Source organism: Armigeres subalbatus, chromosome 3, assembly GCF_024139115.2.
Source record: "Armigeres subalbatus isolate Guangzhou_Male chromosome 3, GZ_Asu_2, whole genome shotgun sequence".
Classification (NCBI taxonomy): Eukaryota; Metazoa; Arthropoda; class Insecta; order Diptera; family Culicidae; genus Armigeres; species Armigeres subalbatus.
This window is the reverse complement of record NC_085141.1, coordinates 232,401,256-232,421,217: the sequence shown is the minus strand read 5'-3', so window position 1 is coordinate 232,421,217 and position 19,962 is coordinate 232,401,256. Positions and strand designations below refer to the sequence as shown.

Genomic DNA, 19,962 nt, shown 5'->3' with positions numbered 1-19,962 from the left:
AGCAGCTGGTTAGGATGGTATTGGAGCTGAACTCATCAAGATGGGCCCGAAAAAGCAGGCCACTTGTCTTCACAAACTGGTAGTCAGACTGTGGGAAACTGAACAGCTGCCGGAGGAGTGGGAGGAAGGGGTCAAATGCCCCATCTACAAGATAGGCGATAAACTGCAGTGAGAGAACTTTCGAGCGATCACCCTCCTTAATGCCGCCTATGCACAAAGTGATATTACAGATCATCTTCCGTCGTTTGTCACTAATAGTGAATGAGGGAAGCTATCAAGCCGGCTTCATTGACGGCCGCTCGACAACGGACCAGATCTTTACTGTATGGCAAATCCTCCAAAAATGCCCCGAATACCAGGTTTCAACGCACCATCTGTTCATCGATTTCAAGACGGTATAAGACAGTATGCTATGGAAAATTATGGACGAGAACAGCTTCCCTGAAAAGCTTACTTGACTGATCAAAGCAACCATGGATGGTGTGCAAAACTGTGAGAAGATTTCGGGCTGTAACGTGCTGTAACCGTTCGTTAATATGATTGTATGTTGACGACTTCTGCTGGTGTGGCCCCAAGTATGGCCCCAAGTATGGCCCCCGTTGTTGAACCTTTGTCGATGAGGGTTGTTTGATGTTACGCGGATCTGTCTTTAGCATATTTATAGTCGTATCTTCCTGACTCGAATAATCGCTTCCCTGACTCGAATAATCGCTTCCCTGACTCGAATAATTGCTTCCCTGTGCTGCTAGGGTCCAGTTCTTACGACTCTCCGGTGGCTTTTTATCAACGTTCGATTTTCTTTCCTTTTCTAAGCGCTAAGAGACGCTTTTATTTTCTAAGCGCTGTACTGCCTCCACAGAATAATTATTTTCCACTCTTCATCTAACTATCTTTGCTTGTTAGCTGCCCTGTCGTCTAATTCGTCTTCTGAATTGTTTTCTTGTTCTACCTCTTTTTTATATTTCAGTGTATTTTTTCCAGTGTTTTTACTTTTTCAACCTCATCTCCCGTCGCCGTATTCTTTTGATCTTTTTTATATTCAACTCTTCTGAATTCATGAAAACCTTAAGCTTGAAACTTTTCAATATTTCTTCTATTTGTTGACACATTTCTTTCCTATCTTCCTTCTCACTCTCTGTTTGAAAGATGGCAGAATGAACACGAATTAGGTAATGCCGTAACTTTGAAATCAAAACCCGATCAAGTCGTTTACTCGATCTTTGAGAAATCGTTTCCACTTTTTATGTAATTTCTTCCAATTCTTCTCTGAAATAATGCTTGCCTTGATGCTCAGTCTTCGATTTCTTTTCCTCGAACAATAATCTTCGCAACAATTTTTGTTTGTCTCCAAAGTCAACTATTTGACCTTTGAGATTCAGATCAAAATTAACTTCCTCCACCAATAATTACTCTGCTTCCGATAAAATATACGAAAAAAAAGAATATTTCAATATTCGTAACGTAACGTAATCCCATTTACTTAATCTATTAAATTTACTATACTAGAACTAAAATTCAAATAATTTTTTTTATTCCGCTGTGTTGTAAGAAATTGAACTGCTGAAATTACTTTTCTGGGAATTTTGACCTTGGGCGCCAATGTAACCGTTCGTAAAATCGTATGATGTTTTATAGCTTTTGGTAGCTTTAGCGCCACTCTCGCGAACGAGAGACCACCGGTCTGTTGATTTTCCTGACTTTCTTCAAACAATACTTCAGGGGAAATCCTCGAACAGTTGCTGGCTGAATATTTCTGACCACTTGCCAAAACTGCGGAAAACCAAACTTCCAATTCCCTTGATGTCCCTCGTACTCGCTTAAACCGTAAATGCCCAGGACGAACTTTTAATTTTGAAAACCATATTTAGAGGTTTTTACTCGGAATTGTCACTAAAATCAAGGGAAATAGTTGGACTTTTAGGCACATGCAAACCCTCCCCTCCGGACCCTCTCCCTTTTTATGGTTGAGAAAACTAGGTGGCCCAAAAGCGCAATGAAACTGGTCATATTTGGAGATTTAATAGTCTTTAATCGAAATTGATTGGCTTTTTTCGGTGACGATGAAATCAAAAAGGCATTTTTCACGTTACGCGTTTCGGACTACTAAACTAAACTAGTTTAGTTTGACCGAGGAAGGGAAATGGTCGCATTAGCGAATTACGTCTGATGATGGCTGAAGAATAGTAGGCCGAAACGCGTAACGTGAAAAATACCTTTTTGATTTCATCGTCACCGAAAAAAGCCAATCAATTTCAATTAATGAAATCCACGGTGATTAGCTCAAACCAGATTTAATAGTCTGTTTAACAGCCCATATGCACAGAGCTGTCCATATGATTGAATTGTATGAGATTTGTGCAAATAAGGTAACAAAAACTTTTTTAAGGCCTCCAATACATCTGGCAGATTGTGGTGAAGTTACTCTGAATAAATTAAAATTTTATGTGCCTGCGTTGTACTTATTTGAATGATGAAGCGTTCGCATGGGCTCTTAGGACTTATATGGACACGCTGGGTTGCTGTCGGTTTGATATCAGGCGTAGTTGACCTGGTAGACCAATTGAACTCAACTCCCGGACAATTTGGAGAACCTAGAACATCTGCGTTGTACTTTTTTGAATGATGAAGCATTTGTATGAGCTCTTAGGACTTATATGGACACGCTGGGTCGCTATCGGTTTGATTTCAGGAGTAGTTGAGATGGTAGACAAATCCAACTCAACTCCCCGATAATTTGGACAACCTAGAACATCTGCGTTTTACTTATTTATTTATTTATTAACACCGTCTTCGATAAAACAATCGTACAGACTGAACTTAAATATTAATTCTACTTATTCTATTTTTAAAAACATTTTTGAAGATGTTGAAGTCAAATTCGTTACAAATTACATTAAAAGCACGGATACAGGAGTCTAGTGGGTTGTTATAACCATAGTTTGTTCGGTGATATGGAACAGCTAGTAAAGAAGAATGCCTTAGTATTCGAGGGGGAATATACAGCGGAGTTTGTTCAAGTAGTGTAGGGCAGGCAACATTTCCTTGTATTATATCATACACAAATAATCGCTACATTTTCACACGTCTGGCAGATAGGGACTCCAAATTTATGAGTTGACATCGTTCAGAGTATGGAGGAAGGTTGTCTGGGTCATTCCAAGGCAGGATCCTTAACGCAAAGCGGACAAACTTCTTCTGTACTCGCTCTATGGTTATCATGTGTGCTACATAGTACGGTGACCAAACCGGTGAAGCATACTCTAAGATGCTTCGCACCAACGAACAATACAACGTCTTCAGGGCATAAATATCGGTGAATTCGAAAGCGTGCCGTCGAATAAATCCAAGCACAGAGAATGCTTTGGAAGCCGTGATCGCCACATGCTCGGTAAACCGTAGTTTGGCATCAATGGTCACTCCAAGATCACTTAATGATGCTACACGTTCAAGTGGTTCGGTTTCAACGTAGTACTGGTGATTAATCTGGCTGTTAGAGCGAGAGAAAGATATAACCTTGCATTTCTTGCTATTGATGCGCATACCGTTATCGCTGCACCAAATTAACATGGAGTTGACGTCATTTTGCATGATCGCACAATCAGCCGGAGAACGTACGATGCGATAAAATTTGAGGTCATCGGCCAATGATAATTTTGACGAAGAAAGAAGCACACAGAGATCATTCACATAGATGTTGAAGATCAGTGGTCCAAGAACACTCCCTTGAGGAACCCAGACGTAATGTCGAAGAATTGAGATCGTCTTGAGTTAACCACAACGTATGCACTACGACTAGGTAAGTATGAAGCTATCCACTCCGTTATCCAACTCGGGAAGCCAATATGCTCCAATTTCTCGATGACAAGATTGTGCGGTACGGTATCAAAAGCTTTAGCATAATCCACATATATCGCATCGATTTGCCTTCCCTTCTCCATCTCACGTGACAATGCCGAAACGTAACACATCAGGTTCGTCGTTGTTGATCGATTCTTCATGAACCCATGTTGAGAATCGGATATAATAGGCGATGCAACAGTGTATAGCACATTATATATCAGCTTCTCAAACACTTTGCTTAGGCAGCACAGGATGGAAACACCAGTTAGACACTTGGTTTGAATTACCGGATTTGTGAATTGGAACAAGGGAAGCTGTTTTCCATGCCAGCGGAAAGGTTTTTTCACGTAACGACCTATTGAACAACATAGCAATGGGCTTTGCTAGTTCCATGGAACAGTTTTTGAGGAATGATGGTATATTGTCCGTCCCAGGTCCCTTAGTGGTGTCAAGCTCATTGATGGCTCTCAGTACCTCATCAGAAGATAACTGAACAACAGGCAAATCAGTGCTATGCGAGAAAACATGACTGAAGCAATCGTAACGAGGTGTGGGTGACACCTCGCTAAAATTTGAATGATTAAGCATTTGCATGGATTCTTAGGACTGAGACTCGGTTTGAGATCAGGCGTAGTTGACCTGGTAGACCAATTGAACTCAACTCCCGGATAATTTGGAGAACCTCAGTGTTGGTAAAAACTCAAAATCTCAAAACTCATGGATGATTCAAATCAAGCGTGAGTTGAAACGCACCCAACTCAGCACCTAAAAACTCATGGATGAGTTGAATCATCCATTTGAATCATCGTAGGTTTTCTTTTGTTCTCTTTCGTTAAAAACAGTGAATTGACGTTTGTCGCATAAAATATTAGACACTCTTTTATGTATAAGCAATAAATTTCCTCCAAATTGAATTCAAATGCGTTTTTAAACCAAAATGATTTTTTGGCAAATGAGTGAAATGATGCGTTTTAGCATGAAAAATTCAAGCGTGATGCATTCCTTTAAAATCACAGATGATTTCGTTCGTACGGGTTCGCTCGTTGATTGAGTTTGATGAGTGATTTTACCAACACTGCCTAGAACATCTGCATTGGACTTATTTGACTGGTGATGCATTTGCATGACCTCTAAGGACCTATATGGACACGCTGGGTTGCTATCGGTTTGATACCAGTCGTAATTGACCTGGTAGACCAATTGAACTCAACTCCCGGACAATTTGGAGAACCTAGAACATCTGCGTTGTACTTATTTGAATGATGAAGCGTTCGCATGGGCTCTTAGGACTGATATGGACACGCTGGGTTGCTGTCGGTTTGATATCAGGCGCAGTTATCTGGTAGACTAATTGAACTCAACTCCCGGATAATTTGGAGAACCTAGAACATCTGCATTGGACATATTTTAATGGTAAAACATTCGCACGGGCTCTAGGGACTTATATGAACTTGTTGGATCACTATAAGTTCTTGCTTCAGGCACATAAAATTTTAGTTTATTCAGAGCAACTTCACCAAAATCTGCCAGATGTATTGGAGGCCTTAAAAAAGTTTTTGTTACCTTATTTGCCCAAATCTCATACAATTCAATCATATTGAACAGCTCTGTGCATATGGGCTGTTAAACAGACTATTAAATCTCCAAATATGACCAGTTTCATTACGCTTTTGGGCCACCTAGTTTTCTCTACCATAAAAAGGGGGAGGGTCCGGAGAGGAGGGTTTGCCGAAAAGTACAACTATTCCATTTGATTTTAGTGAAAATTCCGAGTAAAAACCTCTAAAAACCTCAGAGATATATGGTTTTCTAAATTAAAAGTTCGTCCTGAGGATTTACGGGTTAAGCTCGTTCCCAGCTCCCAGCTCGTTACGGGTTAAGCAATTTACTTCCAGATCTTTTAATTCAACTTATAACGAGTTCATTCAGGTTTGACGACATCCAAAATGGGCTTAGGTTTAAAATAAGAAACTTTCATGGCCATGATTATAAGGTTTTTACATACCTGCGCAGGATTTCTGTAGCGCAGGTGGGACTCCGGTGGGTGCCGAAGACGGAGGGTTTTCCGGCGGCGTCCTGAAGGCGTAATGACCTACGGAGCGTCGATTTACCGGCGGCTTGCCAATGGGTGATCGCTGCTCCACATGATAGGGACACATGATGGAGTAATATCAGTCGCACTGACGGAAAATTAGCAAAAGATTTATTCTACAACACTCCACTTCTAAAACCACTGTTCTGTCGCGGATTGAAATGTTCTCAGTTTGTAGCAGCCCTGCGTTCATCAACACGAATCCTGCTGCGCTCTCCTCCCATTCCAGCATCCCAGTTATTTCTAGTGGAAGTGGAAGTGGCTCGTCAGTTTCCATCGAATCAAGTATCACGTCAACTGGTATTGTACGACTTCTTTTATAAAGAATAGCAACCATGAGCGGTCAATCATGTTCCTGCCGACTGGAGGAGATTCGGATATAGCAACATTAAAACAACACATTTGGGAATAAATAATACACCGCATTTGATTTTGCATTATATTTCTGAGACATAAACAAGCACAATTAGTTGATACTGCATACGTGTAGATTTTGCTTAACTATTAGACTATGTTTGATTGGTTAAATTTATTCAAGAATTGCACTGCAACTGAAATAGAAGATTTCTAGAGTACTTTAAGGATGCTTATTATTCATGTTGAAGGCAGATTATGGCTGTGATAGCTGTTTAAAATGTAGAAGGAATGTATATCTCAATATAGCAGGGTCAAAATATTAAGTAGTATTAGTTTTAGGTTTCTGTAAGCTTTTAAAGGAATGTACCTTAAAATAGATATCTGGTTTTGTTATTCAATTCGTAGTCGGTGTACAAAGATATATGGTTTGCAAAATGTTATAACCAGTTGAAAGTGTATGTATTTTTGTTTACTGCTTAAACACGTTGTATTTCAAATAGTTTGACTTCAGTGTCATACCAAATCGCAGGATCAACATTTCTGTAAAATATAAACTAATTAAAACCTGGTTTAAACTTGTCAGCATGTTTAGACATACCTCAGATAAATAACACCCCACATGTAAGTACGGAACCAAGCTGTGGTACCACTGTTTGCTTGATACTTGCGTATCAAGATCGGATGTGGTACAGGCAGTAGCCCAACCAGTGTACCATGTTGCAGAAATTTTAAAATTTCCGACTCATCAGTCAGGCCCTTGTCGATGCAGATTTTCTCAACCTGCGGCACAAGCACCTGTAGCAATCTCATAATTGTTTGAAGTGGCAGCTTTGAACGCCATGACTGAACCCACTCGGACGCTGGTTGCCATACTTTTGTCTGGCTACCGTGACCAGCTCCCGGTGAAACACGAATGCTACCACGCTAGAAATGGAAAGAAATTCTCAAATTATTGACATCAAAGGAGACTAAAAATATAAAATGGTATTACCTGAGCAACAGATCTTTTGATTGGAGAAAGTTGTACCTTACTGGGTGATCCTTTTGAGCTCGCTTCACCCATCGGAGTCTTTGCGCTTGGTTCAACGGGTGATGGAGTGGCAGCGTCTGCAGATGGATGAGCCGACTCGCTTTCTGTCATTTGCGCGATGTCGGGTGTATCGAGGAGCGTTGCTTTCAAAGTGCCTGGTTCTGCCGGCTGTGCGGGCCGCGATCCTTCCATCGATTCTTCTACAATCTCACTACGACTATCTTCCTCGTCCGAAGGTTGTTTATCATCTACAGATAATTGACCAGTTCTGATGGTGATTTCATCTTCACTCTCATTGCCTGCATTGGTGGTAGAGGGAAGCACCTCATTGTTCGGTTGATTTCGGACCCCTTCACGGGATCCATGACTAGAATTATTAAGCTTCCCTCCCTTACGGTTGCTTATGCATCTGGCTATCCCGGCAGCATCTGTTGGGAGGTTTGCCAATGCGTGAAATACTTGCCGCTTACGTATAATGGTATACACTAAATTAGAGTTTCCATCGAATTGGTACTGAATTATGTTATTGAATATTTCCAGCAAGAAAAACACCAAATGATGGTTAGACGGAGCTGAATACAAGAACCACGGAGTGCTGAATGCCTCCAAAAGATGTAACAATTTTATACTGGCTACCATTGAAAGGGTCTTCAGGTATGGGGAAACGTTCACCAGTATCGTAAGCAGACAATCGAACAGCGGCTGCAAACGTTGGTGGCCTGTGGCGATGATTTTGTGAAACACCGTTATCAAAAGGTCAGCGTGAGTTCCCGTAAAAACGGGAATGTCCATTGGGACCGTTGCAGTATATGGTTTGTTAAGTCGGACTCCAAAGTTTCGCTCGCCGGACAGTAACAGCAGAATGAATACGCCAATGTGCATTAAACCGACTCGGGCTGTTGGAATAATACAGATATGGTATGGTTATTTAATTTAGATAGAAAAATGTGAAGTTTTGATGCATACATTGATCCGCCCGAGAATCATTCAGGTGGTATAAGATAGGTACCAGAATGTCCAATACATCACTGCTTTTCAGCACAAAGTATAAGAATTTCTGAAATGAAAAAAAAAAACTACATTTAATCATAAGGGAGCATACAACATTGGGGAATCCAGAAACATAGTGTTAATAGTTTTTAGAATTTAATCCATGGGAGTGGTCATCCGTGGAGGTGTCTGGATGTTTCTTTTGGCTATAATTGGTTTTAAGGAAATATATACATATGTACTAAAGAAATAAAGTTCCTATCCAGCTTTCCACGATCGCCATAATGGCGGATGCTATAAAAAGTTTGACATTAACTGCTTCCCGACACTGAACTGAAATTATAATCAAAGCAAACATAGAATAGATGTTCTCCGTTTCCAATAACAGCCAATACGTTGTTTGTTTTCTATCAACAAGGACAATAATATAGAAGTAAGCAACATTTTGCAATCTTTATTTTATATTGTTAATTTCTAGTTTCTTTTAGTAATTTGGATACTATTGTAACTCTGCTGCAAAATCGCATCGATCGAAATTGGAAAAAAAACTTCACGTTTGATCCGAAAAAAAAGTTGATCGAATAAGGCTGCATTGGGGCACATAGATAAAAATTATAGGAACAAATTGCGGATGCCAGTAACAAGAATGTTCAGGTCTAAAGAAACGCTAGAAGATATGGTCTAACAAAAAAAAACATTTTTTAAGATGCACCTTATATGTATAAAAACCAACATAAATTGATTGAAAATTTCTAGTAATTTTGGCCGCCTAATTGTAGGGAACTATTTTATGAAGAATTATTCTCCGGTTACAGCAGATATTTTATGTACGAAAACCAATAAACTATTTATGCTAAAATAAATGCCACAATCTATCTGATTCGATATCAACGCATCATATTCGTTACATTATGCTTCAACCTGAGTGAGTTACTGATAACAAGTGCTCCTCGGTTTAGGTTCTATTCAAAACTTACATAACGCTATAGGAGGTGGAGTGTATCTGTACTTGCGTTATGGTTTGTCTAAATTTTGGAATTCTCCCATACTAAATACGTTAAGAGGGGGTGAGTGGGGTTTGAAAATAATTAATTTCGGCGTTATGTAATTTGTGAAGGTTGCGTGCCACACAGAACTAATGAAAAGCAGATTATGCGAATAATAGCGTTAGGAGAAACAACATCGCTCATCTACTATCTGAATTATACAATTTATTTTCTTAAAAGTTCAACTGCATTTCAAGCGCTACTTTTAATAGTAATTAGCAGTTAAAGTCATCATAAACATAGTTTGTGCTAACCACTACGTATAATTTAGTAGAAATTAAACCGAATTACCCACCAAATTTTGTTAGAAAATCGCACTGCTCTAATCTCTGTAAACCTTTCTGTCAACCGAATGCATGCGTATTTGGAAACTCCACTGAACTGCCGCTAACCGCAAGTCGAGCACATCTGTATATGGACCTCCATATACAGATGTGCTCGACTTGCGGTTAGCGGCAGTGAAGTTATAGTATCAAGCATTTACAAAAAGATACTAAATAATGAAATTGTACATTGCAGTTAATTTTCTGCATATATTCCTCGACTCTGTAGGAAGCTTATCCAGTATTTTGCGCTCGGTAATGGCGGCGTGAGTTCCCTTCGATTTGACATTCAAGAGGTAGAAAACATTGGAACTCATCAAGTGTGCCTTTGTTCAATGAAAAGTTTAGTGTAAATAAACAAATTTTTCAAAACGTAAAACTGTCAGAAACAAAATGTGTTGTTCAATTTTGTTCCTTGTTTTCAATCTTTCTGAGTTTCAGGCTTTCTAATGTTAGGATAGACGGATATACAAAGCATCAACGAAAACGAAACTTGTGTTTAAAAGCAAATATATTTTAAATGAAGCGATAGTCTCAAACTGTTGAGTTGATCGTTTTTTTTTCAGAAATTTACCATTAACATATGAAAATAATGTACATTCCTATTATCCAGCATTTTGTTTATATGTACTATCCGAAGCAATCAACTTTCCCTCCAATAAACATCCAATTGCAACTAAGAGTACATGTTAATCATTTTGATATTCGCAAAAAAACATAACTCGGGAGTAAATCAATTTATATTTTCTATTTCTAAAAAAACATAACTTCACCATATTGAATAGAATTTAAATAATCTTGAGGTAGCTTGACATGACATGAAATCATAATATGTTTGTGTTTGAGCTGCTAATGTACATTCCTGTTTCAGGAAAACTTTTTCTTGTCTCTGATAGATCACTCTGTACCAGATTACGTAATCAGTCCCAAACCATCAGAAATATGAACTTGAGGATCGAGTTTGGATTTGATTTGGGTTTGATCACCTGATTTCCTTCTCTCAGAGAAATTTTCCCGTATACCAAATTGAATGCAAGAACAATTAATGATGGAATCTTATATAATTAATACATTTCGGAGGTATCTAAAACTGTATTAAGCCACAGGATAGTTGACGTTTATTTATTTACACTATTTTTTCATTGGGTCATGGCAGACTTGATGAGTTCCAATGTTTTCTACCTCTTGAAAGTCAAATCGAGGGGATCTCACGCCGCCATTACCGAACACAAAATACTGGATATTCTAATATAAGATTGGTTTCTGATTCTGTAATTGAATGTTCGGCCCCATAATTCGTTAGTTCGTTCAACTGGATTCAACAGTGGAGAAGACCTGAAATCCTGTTTGGTTTTTTGCTTCAAAACGAATATGTATCAGGTATCAGAACGTCGGCTCAGCAGGCACGTTCCCCTCAATTTGGGAGATTTGTGCCATCGCCTTCACTGGCCTTTCTCATCATTTACCTGACGGAAAAGGAAGTGAAAAGAGGAAAGGAAGAGGAAGTGAAGTTGGAAAGGAGAATGGAACCATTTATAGGAAAGCCAATTATGTAGACTCACACGCATTTAGCTAGGGACTAAAGAGTGGTGTCACAAAAACACAGAGGACGTAACAATGGACGAACGTCAAAGACGAAACACAGAGTGCACTGTGAAAAACGCATAATGCGAATCCATATAGGTGACAATTACAAAGTACATTGTAAAAATCACATAATGCGAATCCATATAGGTGGTATCTGTCAAGATACTATTAAGTGGTGGAATTCAATGGGATTGTATAGACTCGTCTTATGACAAGTGAAGACATTCCACTAAAAAGCTCAAAATAATTTTCTTATCATTTTAAGGTGTTTTATGAGATATTGCGAAAAAAGATTCACTGCCGGCGGGACTTGAACCCACACTATTCCGTTAAGTACACGGACGTATTACCATTTATACAACAGCTACCCTTGCGAGAAGTTGTTCCATAACCAGCTAATAACGATGGGATATCAGTCAATTCCCCGTATCCATCGAATCAAAACATGGCAACATTTCACACCTCTTCTTCGCATCACTTCTCTCTACGCATGGGGAAAACAGAACAGCGCAATAAAAATCATATTCGGCTAGATCCTAATGTCATACTAGAAATTTAGAGACAGTGCTCGTCGATGGAAAACGCTTACGCACGCGATTGCATATGAGCAAATCAAACCAACTTTTGCCAGTGGAGATATATAAGCTTCCACGCTGATATTCTTCTTTGCCTTTTTATATGGGAGTTTGACAGGAGGAAGGTCGTGCGATATATACCATCACAAATATTGCCCTCCGCTCGCTTTCAAATTGACTTCTATGACAACATTCTTCATGCCTGCCGTAGTCTAACGGAACTATCAATTCTATACTTTCGTCTCTAATTCTATCATGAACATGTACGTCTAAGTTTGGAAGATGATATTAGCATTTGCATATCATTTATTTTCTTGTTAAGGCTACGCCGCTGTGGGGTTTGAGTAAAATGCCTCCAGCGTGTTATAATAGATTCTCACATCAGCACGTCAATCGGCGAGCAGGAAGCCATGATTTTGCCTCTTCCAGTCAAACCTCCACGGCGTGCACACGCATCCACGGAGAGTCGCCGCCATAACTTCGTTTCGGCTATTTAGGGCCACACATTTTGGCGATCCTGCCAGTCTATTTTTTGGATCCTGTCGCTAATTTCATGAGGTGAGTTGAATTCAAGTAATTAAATTGTGACGAGTGATATATTTTAGTTTACAAAATCACAAGGCGCGTCTCGAAGACCGTCGAAAAATGGTTTGTGGTTTGCTAAACCACAAGACGCGTCTCGAAGACCGTCGGAAAATGGTTTGTGCTTGCTAAATCACAAGACGCGTCTCGAAGACCGTCGGAACATAGTTTGTGGTTTGCTAAACCACAAGATGCGTCTCGAAGACCGTCGGAAAATGGTTTGTGGTTTGCTAAATCACAAGACGCGTCTCGAAGACCGTCGGAAAATGGTTTGTGGTTTGCTAAATCACAAGACGCGTCTCGAAGACCGTCGGAAAATGGTTTGTGCTTGCTAAATCACAAGACGCGTCTCGAAGACCGTCGGAACATAGTTTGTGGTTTGCTAAACCACAAGATGCGTCTCGAAGACCGTCGGAAAATGTTTTGTGGTTTGCTAAATCACAAGACGCGTCTCGAAGACCGTCGGAAAATGGTTTGTGGTTTGCTAAACCACAAGACGCGTCACGAAGACCGTCGGAAAATGGTTTGTGGTTTGCTAAATCACAAGACGCGTCTCGAAGACCGTCGGAAAATGGTTTGTGGTTTGCTAAATCACAAGACGCGTCTCGAAGACCGTCGGAAAATGGTTTGTGGTATGCTAAATCACAAGACGCGTCTCGAAGATCGTCGGAAAAAGGTTTGTGCTTGCTAAAACACAAGACGCGTCTCGAAGACCGTCGGAACATAGTTTGTGGTTTGCTAAACCACAAGATGCGTCTCGAAGACCGTCGGAAAATGGTTTTTGGTTTGCTAAACCACAAGATGCGTCTCGAAGACCGTCGGAAAATGGTTTGTGGTTTGCTAAATCACAAGACGCGTCTCGAAGACCGTCGGAAAATGGTTTGTGGTTTGCTAAATCACAAGACGCGTCTCGAAGACCGTCGGAAAATTGTTTTGTGGTTTGCTAAATCACAAGACGCGTCTCGAAGACCGTCGGAAAATGGTTTGTGGTTTGCTAAATCACAAGACGCGTCTCGAAGATCGTCGGAAAAAGGTTTGTGCTTGCTAAATCACAAGACGCGTCTCGAAGACCGTCGGAACATAGTTTGTGGTTTGCTAAACCACAAGATGCGTCTCGAAGACCGTCGGAAAATGGTTTGTGGTTTGCTAAATCACAAGACGCGTCTCGAAGACCGTCGGAAAATGGTTTGTGGTTTGCTAAATCAAAAGACGCGTCTCGAAGACCGTCGGAAAATGGTTTGTGTTTTGCTAAACCACAAGACGCGTCTCGAAGACCGTCGGAAAATGGTTTGTGGTTTGCTAAATCACAAGACGCGTCTCGAAGACCGTCGGAAAATGGTTTGTGGTTTGCTAAATCACAAGACGCGTCTCGAAGACCGTCGGAAAATGGTTTGTGGTTTGCTGAACCACAAGACGCGTCTCGAAGACCGTCGGAAAATGGTTTGTGGTTTGCTAAACCACAAGACGCATCTCGAAGACCGTTGGAAAATGGTTTGTGGTTTGCTAAACCACAAGACGCGTCTCGAAGACCGTCGGAAAATGGTTTGTGCATGCTAAATCACAAGACGCGTCTCGAAGACCGTCGGAACATAGTTTGTGGTTTGCTAAACCACAAGATGCGTCTCGAAGACCGTCGGAAAATGGTTTGTGGTTTGCTAAATCACAAGACGCGTCTCGAAGATCGTCGGAAAAAGGTTTGTGCTTGCTAAATCACAAGACGCGTCTCGAAGAACGTCGGAACATAGTTTGTGGTTTGCTAAACCACAAGATGCGTCTCGAAGACCGTCGGAAAATGGTTTGTGGTTTGCTGAACCACAAGACGCGTCTCGAAGACCGTCGGAAAATGGTTTGTGGTTTGCTAAACCACAAGACGCATCTCGAAGACCGTTGGAAAATGGTTTGTGGTTTGCTAAACCACAAGACGCGTCTCGAAGACCGTCGGAAAATGGTTTGTGCTTGCTAAATCACAAGACGCGTCTCGAAGACCGTCGGAAAATGGTTTGTGGTTTGCTAAATCACAAAACGCATCTCGAAGACCGTCGGAAATTTGTGGTGGCCCGTCTGAAAGACCGCTGGAAAATGATTTGTGGTTTGAAGAACATTCAAGTTTCGCCTGGACGACCGTAAGAAATTGGTTTGTGGTTTGCAAAATTACAATGCGCGCCTGGAAGATTGGTGGAAATGGTTTGTGGCTTAGAAAACTATACGGCGTGTCTGAAAGGTGGATTTGAATTGGATTTGGATTGGATTTGGATTAGATTTGGGTTGGATTTGGATTGGATTTGGATTGGATTTGGATTGGATTTTTATTGAGTTTGGATTGGATTTGTATTGGGTTTGGATTGGGTTTGGATTGGATTTGGATTGGATTTAGATTGGATTTGGATTGAGTTTGGATTTAAATTAGATTTGGATTGCATTAGCTTTGGATTTGATTTGGATTGAATTTGGATTAGCATGAATTTTCTTATCATTATTAGATTGTTCTTAAATCTTATTAGTAATGAAGTTCAACGCCGCTTAGTTTTGGATTGCATTTGGGAAAGATTTGGAATGTTTTTTGGAAGAATTTGTCATTGTATTTGACAAAAAAAGGCTTCGTAAATTTGTTGTTCTCTAATCATCCAACGAAAGTATGAATCACGTTTTATCTTTCGCGGCCCACAGTTTGTGAACCCACACTCTGAATCATTGTTCTGGTATTAAACCCATGATGTTGAGTCAAGTTTATTTTGGTGTGCAGTTTTCAATTGAGTTAACCGGTTGCTCAATTGGAACCGATGTTCGCTTTCGTCTCATTTAAATAACCCAGGAGAAAAACAAGCATTGCATCCTATGCTAGAAGATTTTTTATCCGTTTTTAATGAGAGAAGAAGGGGAATATGGGGTTTGAGTAAAATGCCTTCAGCGTGTTATAACAGATTCACACATCAGCGTGTCAATCGGCGAGCAGCAAGCCATGATGTTGCCTCTTCTAGTCAGACCTCCGCGGCGTGCACACGCATCCACGGAGAGTCGCCGTCATAACTTCGTTTCGGCTATTTAGGGCCACACAGCCGCCACGAGCCCCTGGGTCTGCCTCTGTTGCGATGTCCAGCTGGACTCCAGTCCAGCGCTTGCTTGCAGAGTTCGTCTCACCGGGAATCGAACCCAGCCACCCTCAGCATGGTCTTGCTTTGTAGCTGCGCGTCTTACCGCACGACTAAGGAGGTCGTATATATGCTCCATAGTAATAGGCTGCCGTTTGGTACACGGCCAATCGTACCCACTATGATCTCGTCGATTACGATGAAGAACAGTTACTGCCCATGATCGCATATTTGTAACATTTGCATTTTGGTTGATTTTGAAAATCGTTTGTCAATCTACCCCACGAACTAAATCATTTCCAGCTTACAACGGATAAGCAAGATAGTAAAGCCTATTTTACTGTTGTGGGATTAGATGCAGTAAATTAAGCTTTCTGAGCGATTCGAAGGGTTTTTACAAAATGAACAAAAATGCGAGTGTTACAAATATGCGATCATGGGCAGAGTAGCAAAGATAGAATATATCTCATGGGAGTCCACCCATGCTTGTCCCGCCTGCAGCACCGTTTAAATTCTTTCTCTAGGGCCAAATACCGTTGACGGGACTCGGGACTGCTCTGGTTCTTGCCCGATCTATCGCGGCCTTTGCTTCTCGATTTTCTGCCAGGTTGCATCCGTAATCCACTCCTTCCGCTGAGTGGTTGTTCTCGGTTGTTTCGATAAAGGCATTCTTGATGCCCATCCACTTCTCTTCTACGCTGCCACCTTCCGGAACATCCGCTGTCCGAGTTCCAAGTACTTCAATGAACGATCTCCTCACAGCTGGATCTTCTAGTTGGCGTGTGTTGAACCGCCGTCCGAGTCTCTCCTCCCGCCGCTGAGTCCGAGCTATGCGTAATTGGATCTCACCAATTAGAAGATGATGGTCAGACGCGATGTCAATGCTGCGTTTATTCCGGACATCAAGAAGGCTCCGTCTCCATTTTCGGTTGATGCAGATGTGGTCGATTTGATTTTCAGTTTGTTGATCTCGTGAGACCCACGTGACTTTGTGCACTGGTCGATGGGGAGAGAGCGATCCTCCAATATCGTTATTGCTACAGAATTCTGCCAACAGCTCACTGTTTTCACTAATTTCTTCAAGACCATGGCGACCCATGACACGCTCATAGTCCGTGTTGTCGGAGCCGATCTTCGCAATGAAGTCGCCCATGTAGATCTTGATGTCGTTTAACAGAGATCATTACCGTTTCTAATCATGTGAGATTATTTTCATCGGCTTTTTTCGGTAAACATTAATCAAAACTAAGCAAATTATCGGACGTTTCGACCTACTAATATGTTCGGTCATCATCAGCGGATCCTTAAATATTTATTTTTTAGTTTTAGATACAATATTTTAATTAATGATAACTTACATGCTATAGAGAAAATCTACTCCCATCACTTCTCTGCTTTTGTTTTGTACATCAGACGTTTTGTGTGGACACAGGAAATAATTTAGGTAATGAAATCAAAAGCTTTCATATTGGTCTGTTGATAGCAATATTCAAATTAATTCATGAACAAAAATGTTACTTAGATCCTTTTGAAAAGTTTATTTGTAGAAATTGAATAAAAATGTAATTGCGTTAGATTTAACAAGCTGTAATAAATTGCTACATACTACTTCATTTTATTTGCAAATAACTCAGAAAAAAATTGATTCTATTTGGATTAGCTTTGTACTGGATTTTGATTAGATTTGGATTGGAATTTGATTAGGTTTAGATTGAGCTTGGATTATATTTAAAATTAATTTTAACTGGATTAGGATTTGAATTGGACTGGATTTAGGTTGAATTTGGATTGGATTCCGATTGGATTTAGAATAAATTTGAATTGAATTTGGATACGAATTGGACAGGATTTTGGATTAGATTTAAAATTAATTTGGATTAAATAAGATTTAAAATTAAATTGGATTAGCATTCGATTTATATTTAATTTGGATTTGGATTGGAAATGAATTGGATTAGGATTTGTATTAGATTTGGATTGGATTTGGATTAAATTCGAATCGGATTTATGTTGGATTTGAATTGGATTTGAGCGCCCTGAGGGTCGCGACCCACAGTTTGGGGAAACCATGAGCTAGACAGATGCTTTCTCTACTAAGCCGTCGTCCTGCGCAACGGACGTACTCGCAGCGACCAAGTTGAGACCAAGTTCCCAACACACGTATTGTTTTTGTGCACATCCACGAGTAAAGTGAATTTTATTATTGTTTACCATCTAAACACATACTTCATCAGAAATTGAGCTTGATCAAGTAGATTGCGAGTACGGAACCATGCGCCTAGTGTTAAGCCCTAAGTCCAATGTTTGTCATAGTGGCAATTATTTGTCAAGTTTATCCGGACATTTTTTTAATATCTTTATTTACGAGACTTTCAGCCCATTAAGATATCTATCAGACTGATTAGAAATCGACATGGATATCAGGCAGACTTGACAAATATTTGTCATTATGACAAACAGTGTACTGGTAGCTTTAGGAATTTGGCCTCATTAGTACACGCTAAGCTGTGGAGGACGACGGAGATCCTTCGTAGCTTAGTAGGGGATGCACCTGTCTAGCGTACTGGGGTCGTGGGATCAAAGCCTACCGAAGGAAGTGGTTGGTTCCAAAACATTTTTCGAACTAAATCTTTCACATGTTGTGCACATGCACAACGAGTTTCAGACATAACTAATGACAATGTGGGATAGTTAATACCTGAAACATAGGCAATTAGCTTTGAATGAACTTTTAACTTACCTTGTTATAATCGCAAATCTTCCAGAAAAACACCAACAATTCTTGATGGCAATGCAGCCTCTTGGTCGAGTTTGGTAGATAGCTCTGCACCAACGGATTATTCAGCAACCGGGTTACACCCTTTAAAATGAACTGAAAATCATCATCTCTGTGAATACGCGATAAATAGTTGATGAATAGGTTGTCTGCAATAGTTGTTTCATCGTGCGAGTACGAAGCCGATTGTGTTGGTGAATTGCTAGTTATGTCGTGGTCCAGCGTAACGATTAAGATCTGCAAGCAAACTTCTACCAATGGTTCCAGGGTATCGGTGAAAAGCAAATGGTTGTAAGGGACTCCCATTCCTACTGGGTCATATGCACAAACTGTATTCAATAGCGACGTGAACAGTGGTAGGGCGTGTCGATTTTCAGCGCTCGTGAAATGCACAATCCATTTGTTAGGTTCGTCGCTCATTGTTGGAACACGATACATAGTTTCACTGAAGCAGGTCAACAATAGTTTAAGTAGCTCGGTTCGTCGGGAGTCCATGTTTCCATTTCTTGGAGGAGATTGTGCAAAACCCACTCCTGCTTCCCATATGTACTCACAACTATCAATCGAATTTAATTCTTCTGCCTTTTCGGGTCCTGCCTTCCGAAAGCCCACAACGGTGAAATCAGGACAGAACAGTAGGTCACAAATGGCATTCAACAAACTTTGTGCCAATGGGGTCGCATTGTCATCTTTTTCGTTTCCCGATGGAAGTGACGACCAAAAGAAATCCTTCCATTGGGCATCTTCGAAAATGTAGGGCAATATGCGATTCAGTAAACGTATACAGTTTAGTACTGTCTGCTGTTCACCCTGAGTTCGACAGCTATTGTCCACTGCTCGAACCAGTCTTTCGGTTGCTTTATAGCATAGAGTTGCTAAATTTGCCGGCATTACATCTCTTACTTTGCGTATCTCGTTTGAAGGAATCAGTGCAAATACGTCCTGCACTGGAGTGCTGTGCTCGATCCAAAACTGTTCCCAAAATACGTCATCACTCGCATCGATCGGCTACAACAAAAGTAGATAAACATATGGTAATAACAAGTCATTTGAGACGAAATCTACGTCAACCATATTTTAAGGAAAAATTGACATCATACGATATTAATAATACCACGAAAACGATAAGTAGCATAATGTAACGTAATTTCATATTATTAAAATATCGATAGTCTTATTGCTATCCTACTGCAATCTAACACCTACCTGACTTTTGCTGGTAAGCTGCACAATTGCCTTACGAAAATTTAGTTTAGTATCAGTATTACCCATGATCAATCTTCACGTAGGAAGTTATATCTCAGAACACTCGCGACGCTGTCTTCAACAAAATTAGTTGAAAACTTTAATATTATCACGGGTTATCTACATAGGATCTCACAATCTTTTTTTTCGAAACGATGACGACTATATCACAACACACACAGCACAAAAGTACAAAGAAAGAAACATTGACAGTTTTCGATTTCTCGTGTATCATTCATACTTTCGCCTGAACTGGCTGCGTACGCAATAAAACTCGTTGCGTTGAAGGAAAAGGCAAAGTGTCTACATTATATTCCAATAAGAAAATATGCTCTCACATACAGAGGATAGATGAGGTTGAATAAATCTTATGGTCAGTCTAATTAACTAATTTCAAATATAGCTATAAATAAAAAATATAATTTACTGC

The 19,962-nt window shown here is 40.2% G+C and overlaps 2 protein-coding genes across 2 annotated transcripts; both read right to left on the bottom strand.

The window, feature by feature from the left end:
• Positions 1 to 3,701: 3,701 nt before the first annotated feature.
• On the bottom strand, positions 3,702 to 5,999 carry LOC134222346 (uncharacterized). The gene is made up of 2 exons (XM_062701506.1): positions 5,846 to 5,999; positions 3,702 to 4,195 (listed from the first exon to the last, which is right to left on the bottom strand). The coding sequence occupies exons 1-2, from the start codon at positions 5,997 to 5,999 to the stop codon at positions 3,702 to 3,704; spliced, it is 648 nt and encodes a 215-aa protein (XP_062557490.1).
• A 358-nt stretch (positions 6,000 to 6,357) lies between these two features.
• LOC134220805 (protein HID1) lies at positions 6,358 to 19,733 on the bottom strand. Its single transcript, XM_062699900.1, has 6 exons — positions 19,494 to 19,733; positions 18,252 to 19,295; positions 8,286 to 8,376; positions 7,281 to 8,215; positions 6,888 to 7,213; positions 6,358 to 6,829 (listed from the first exon to the last, which is right to left on the bottom strand). Exons 1-6 carry the CDS (start codon positions 19,557 to 19,559, stop codon positions 6,766 to 6,768), a joined length of 2,526 nt encoding a protein of 841 aa, XP_062555884.1. The 5' UTR covers positions 19,560 to 19,733; the 3' UTR covers positions 6,358 to 6,765.
• Between the last annotated feature and the right edge of the window lie 229 nt (positions 19,734 to 19,962).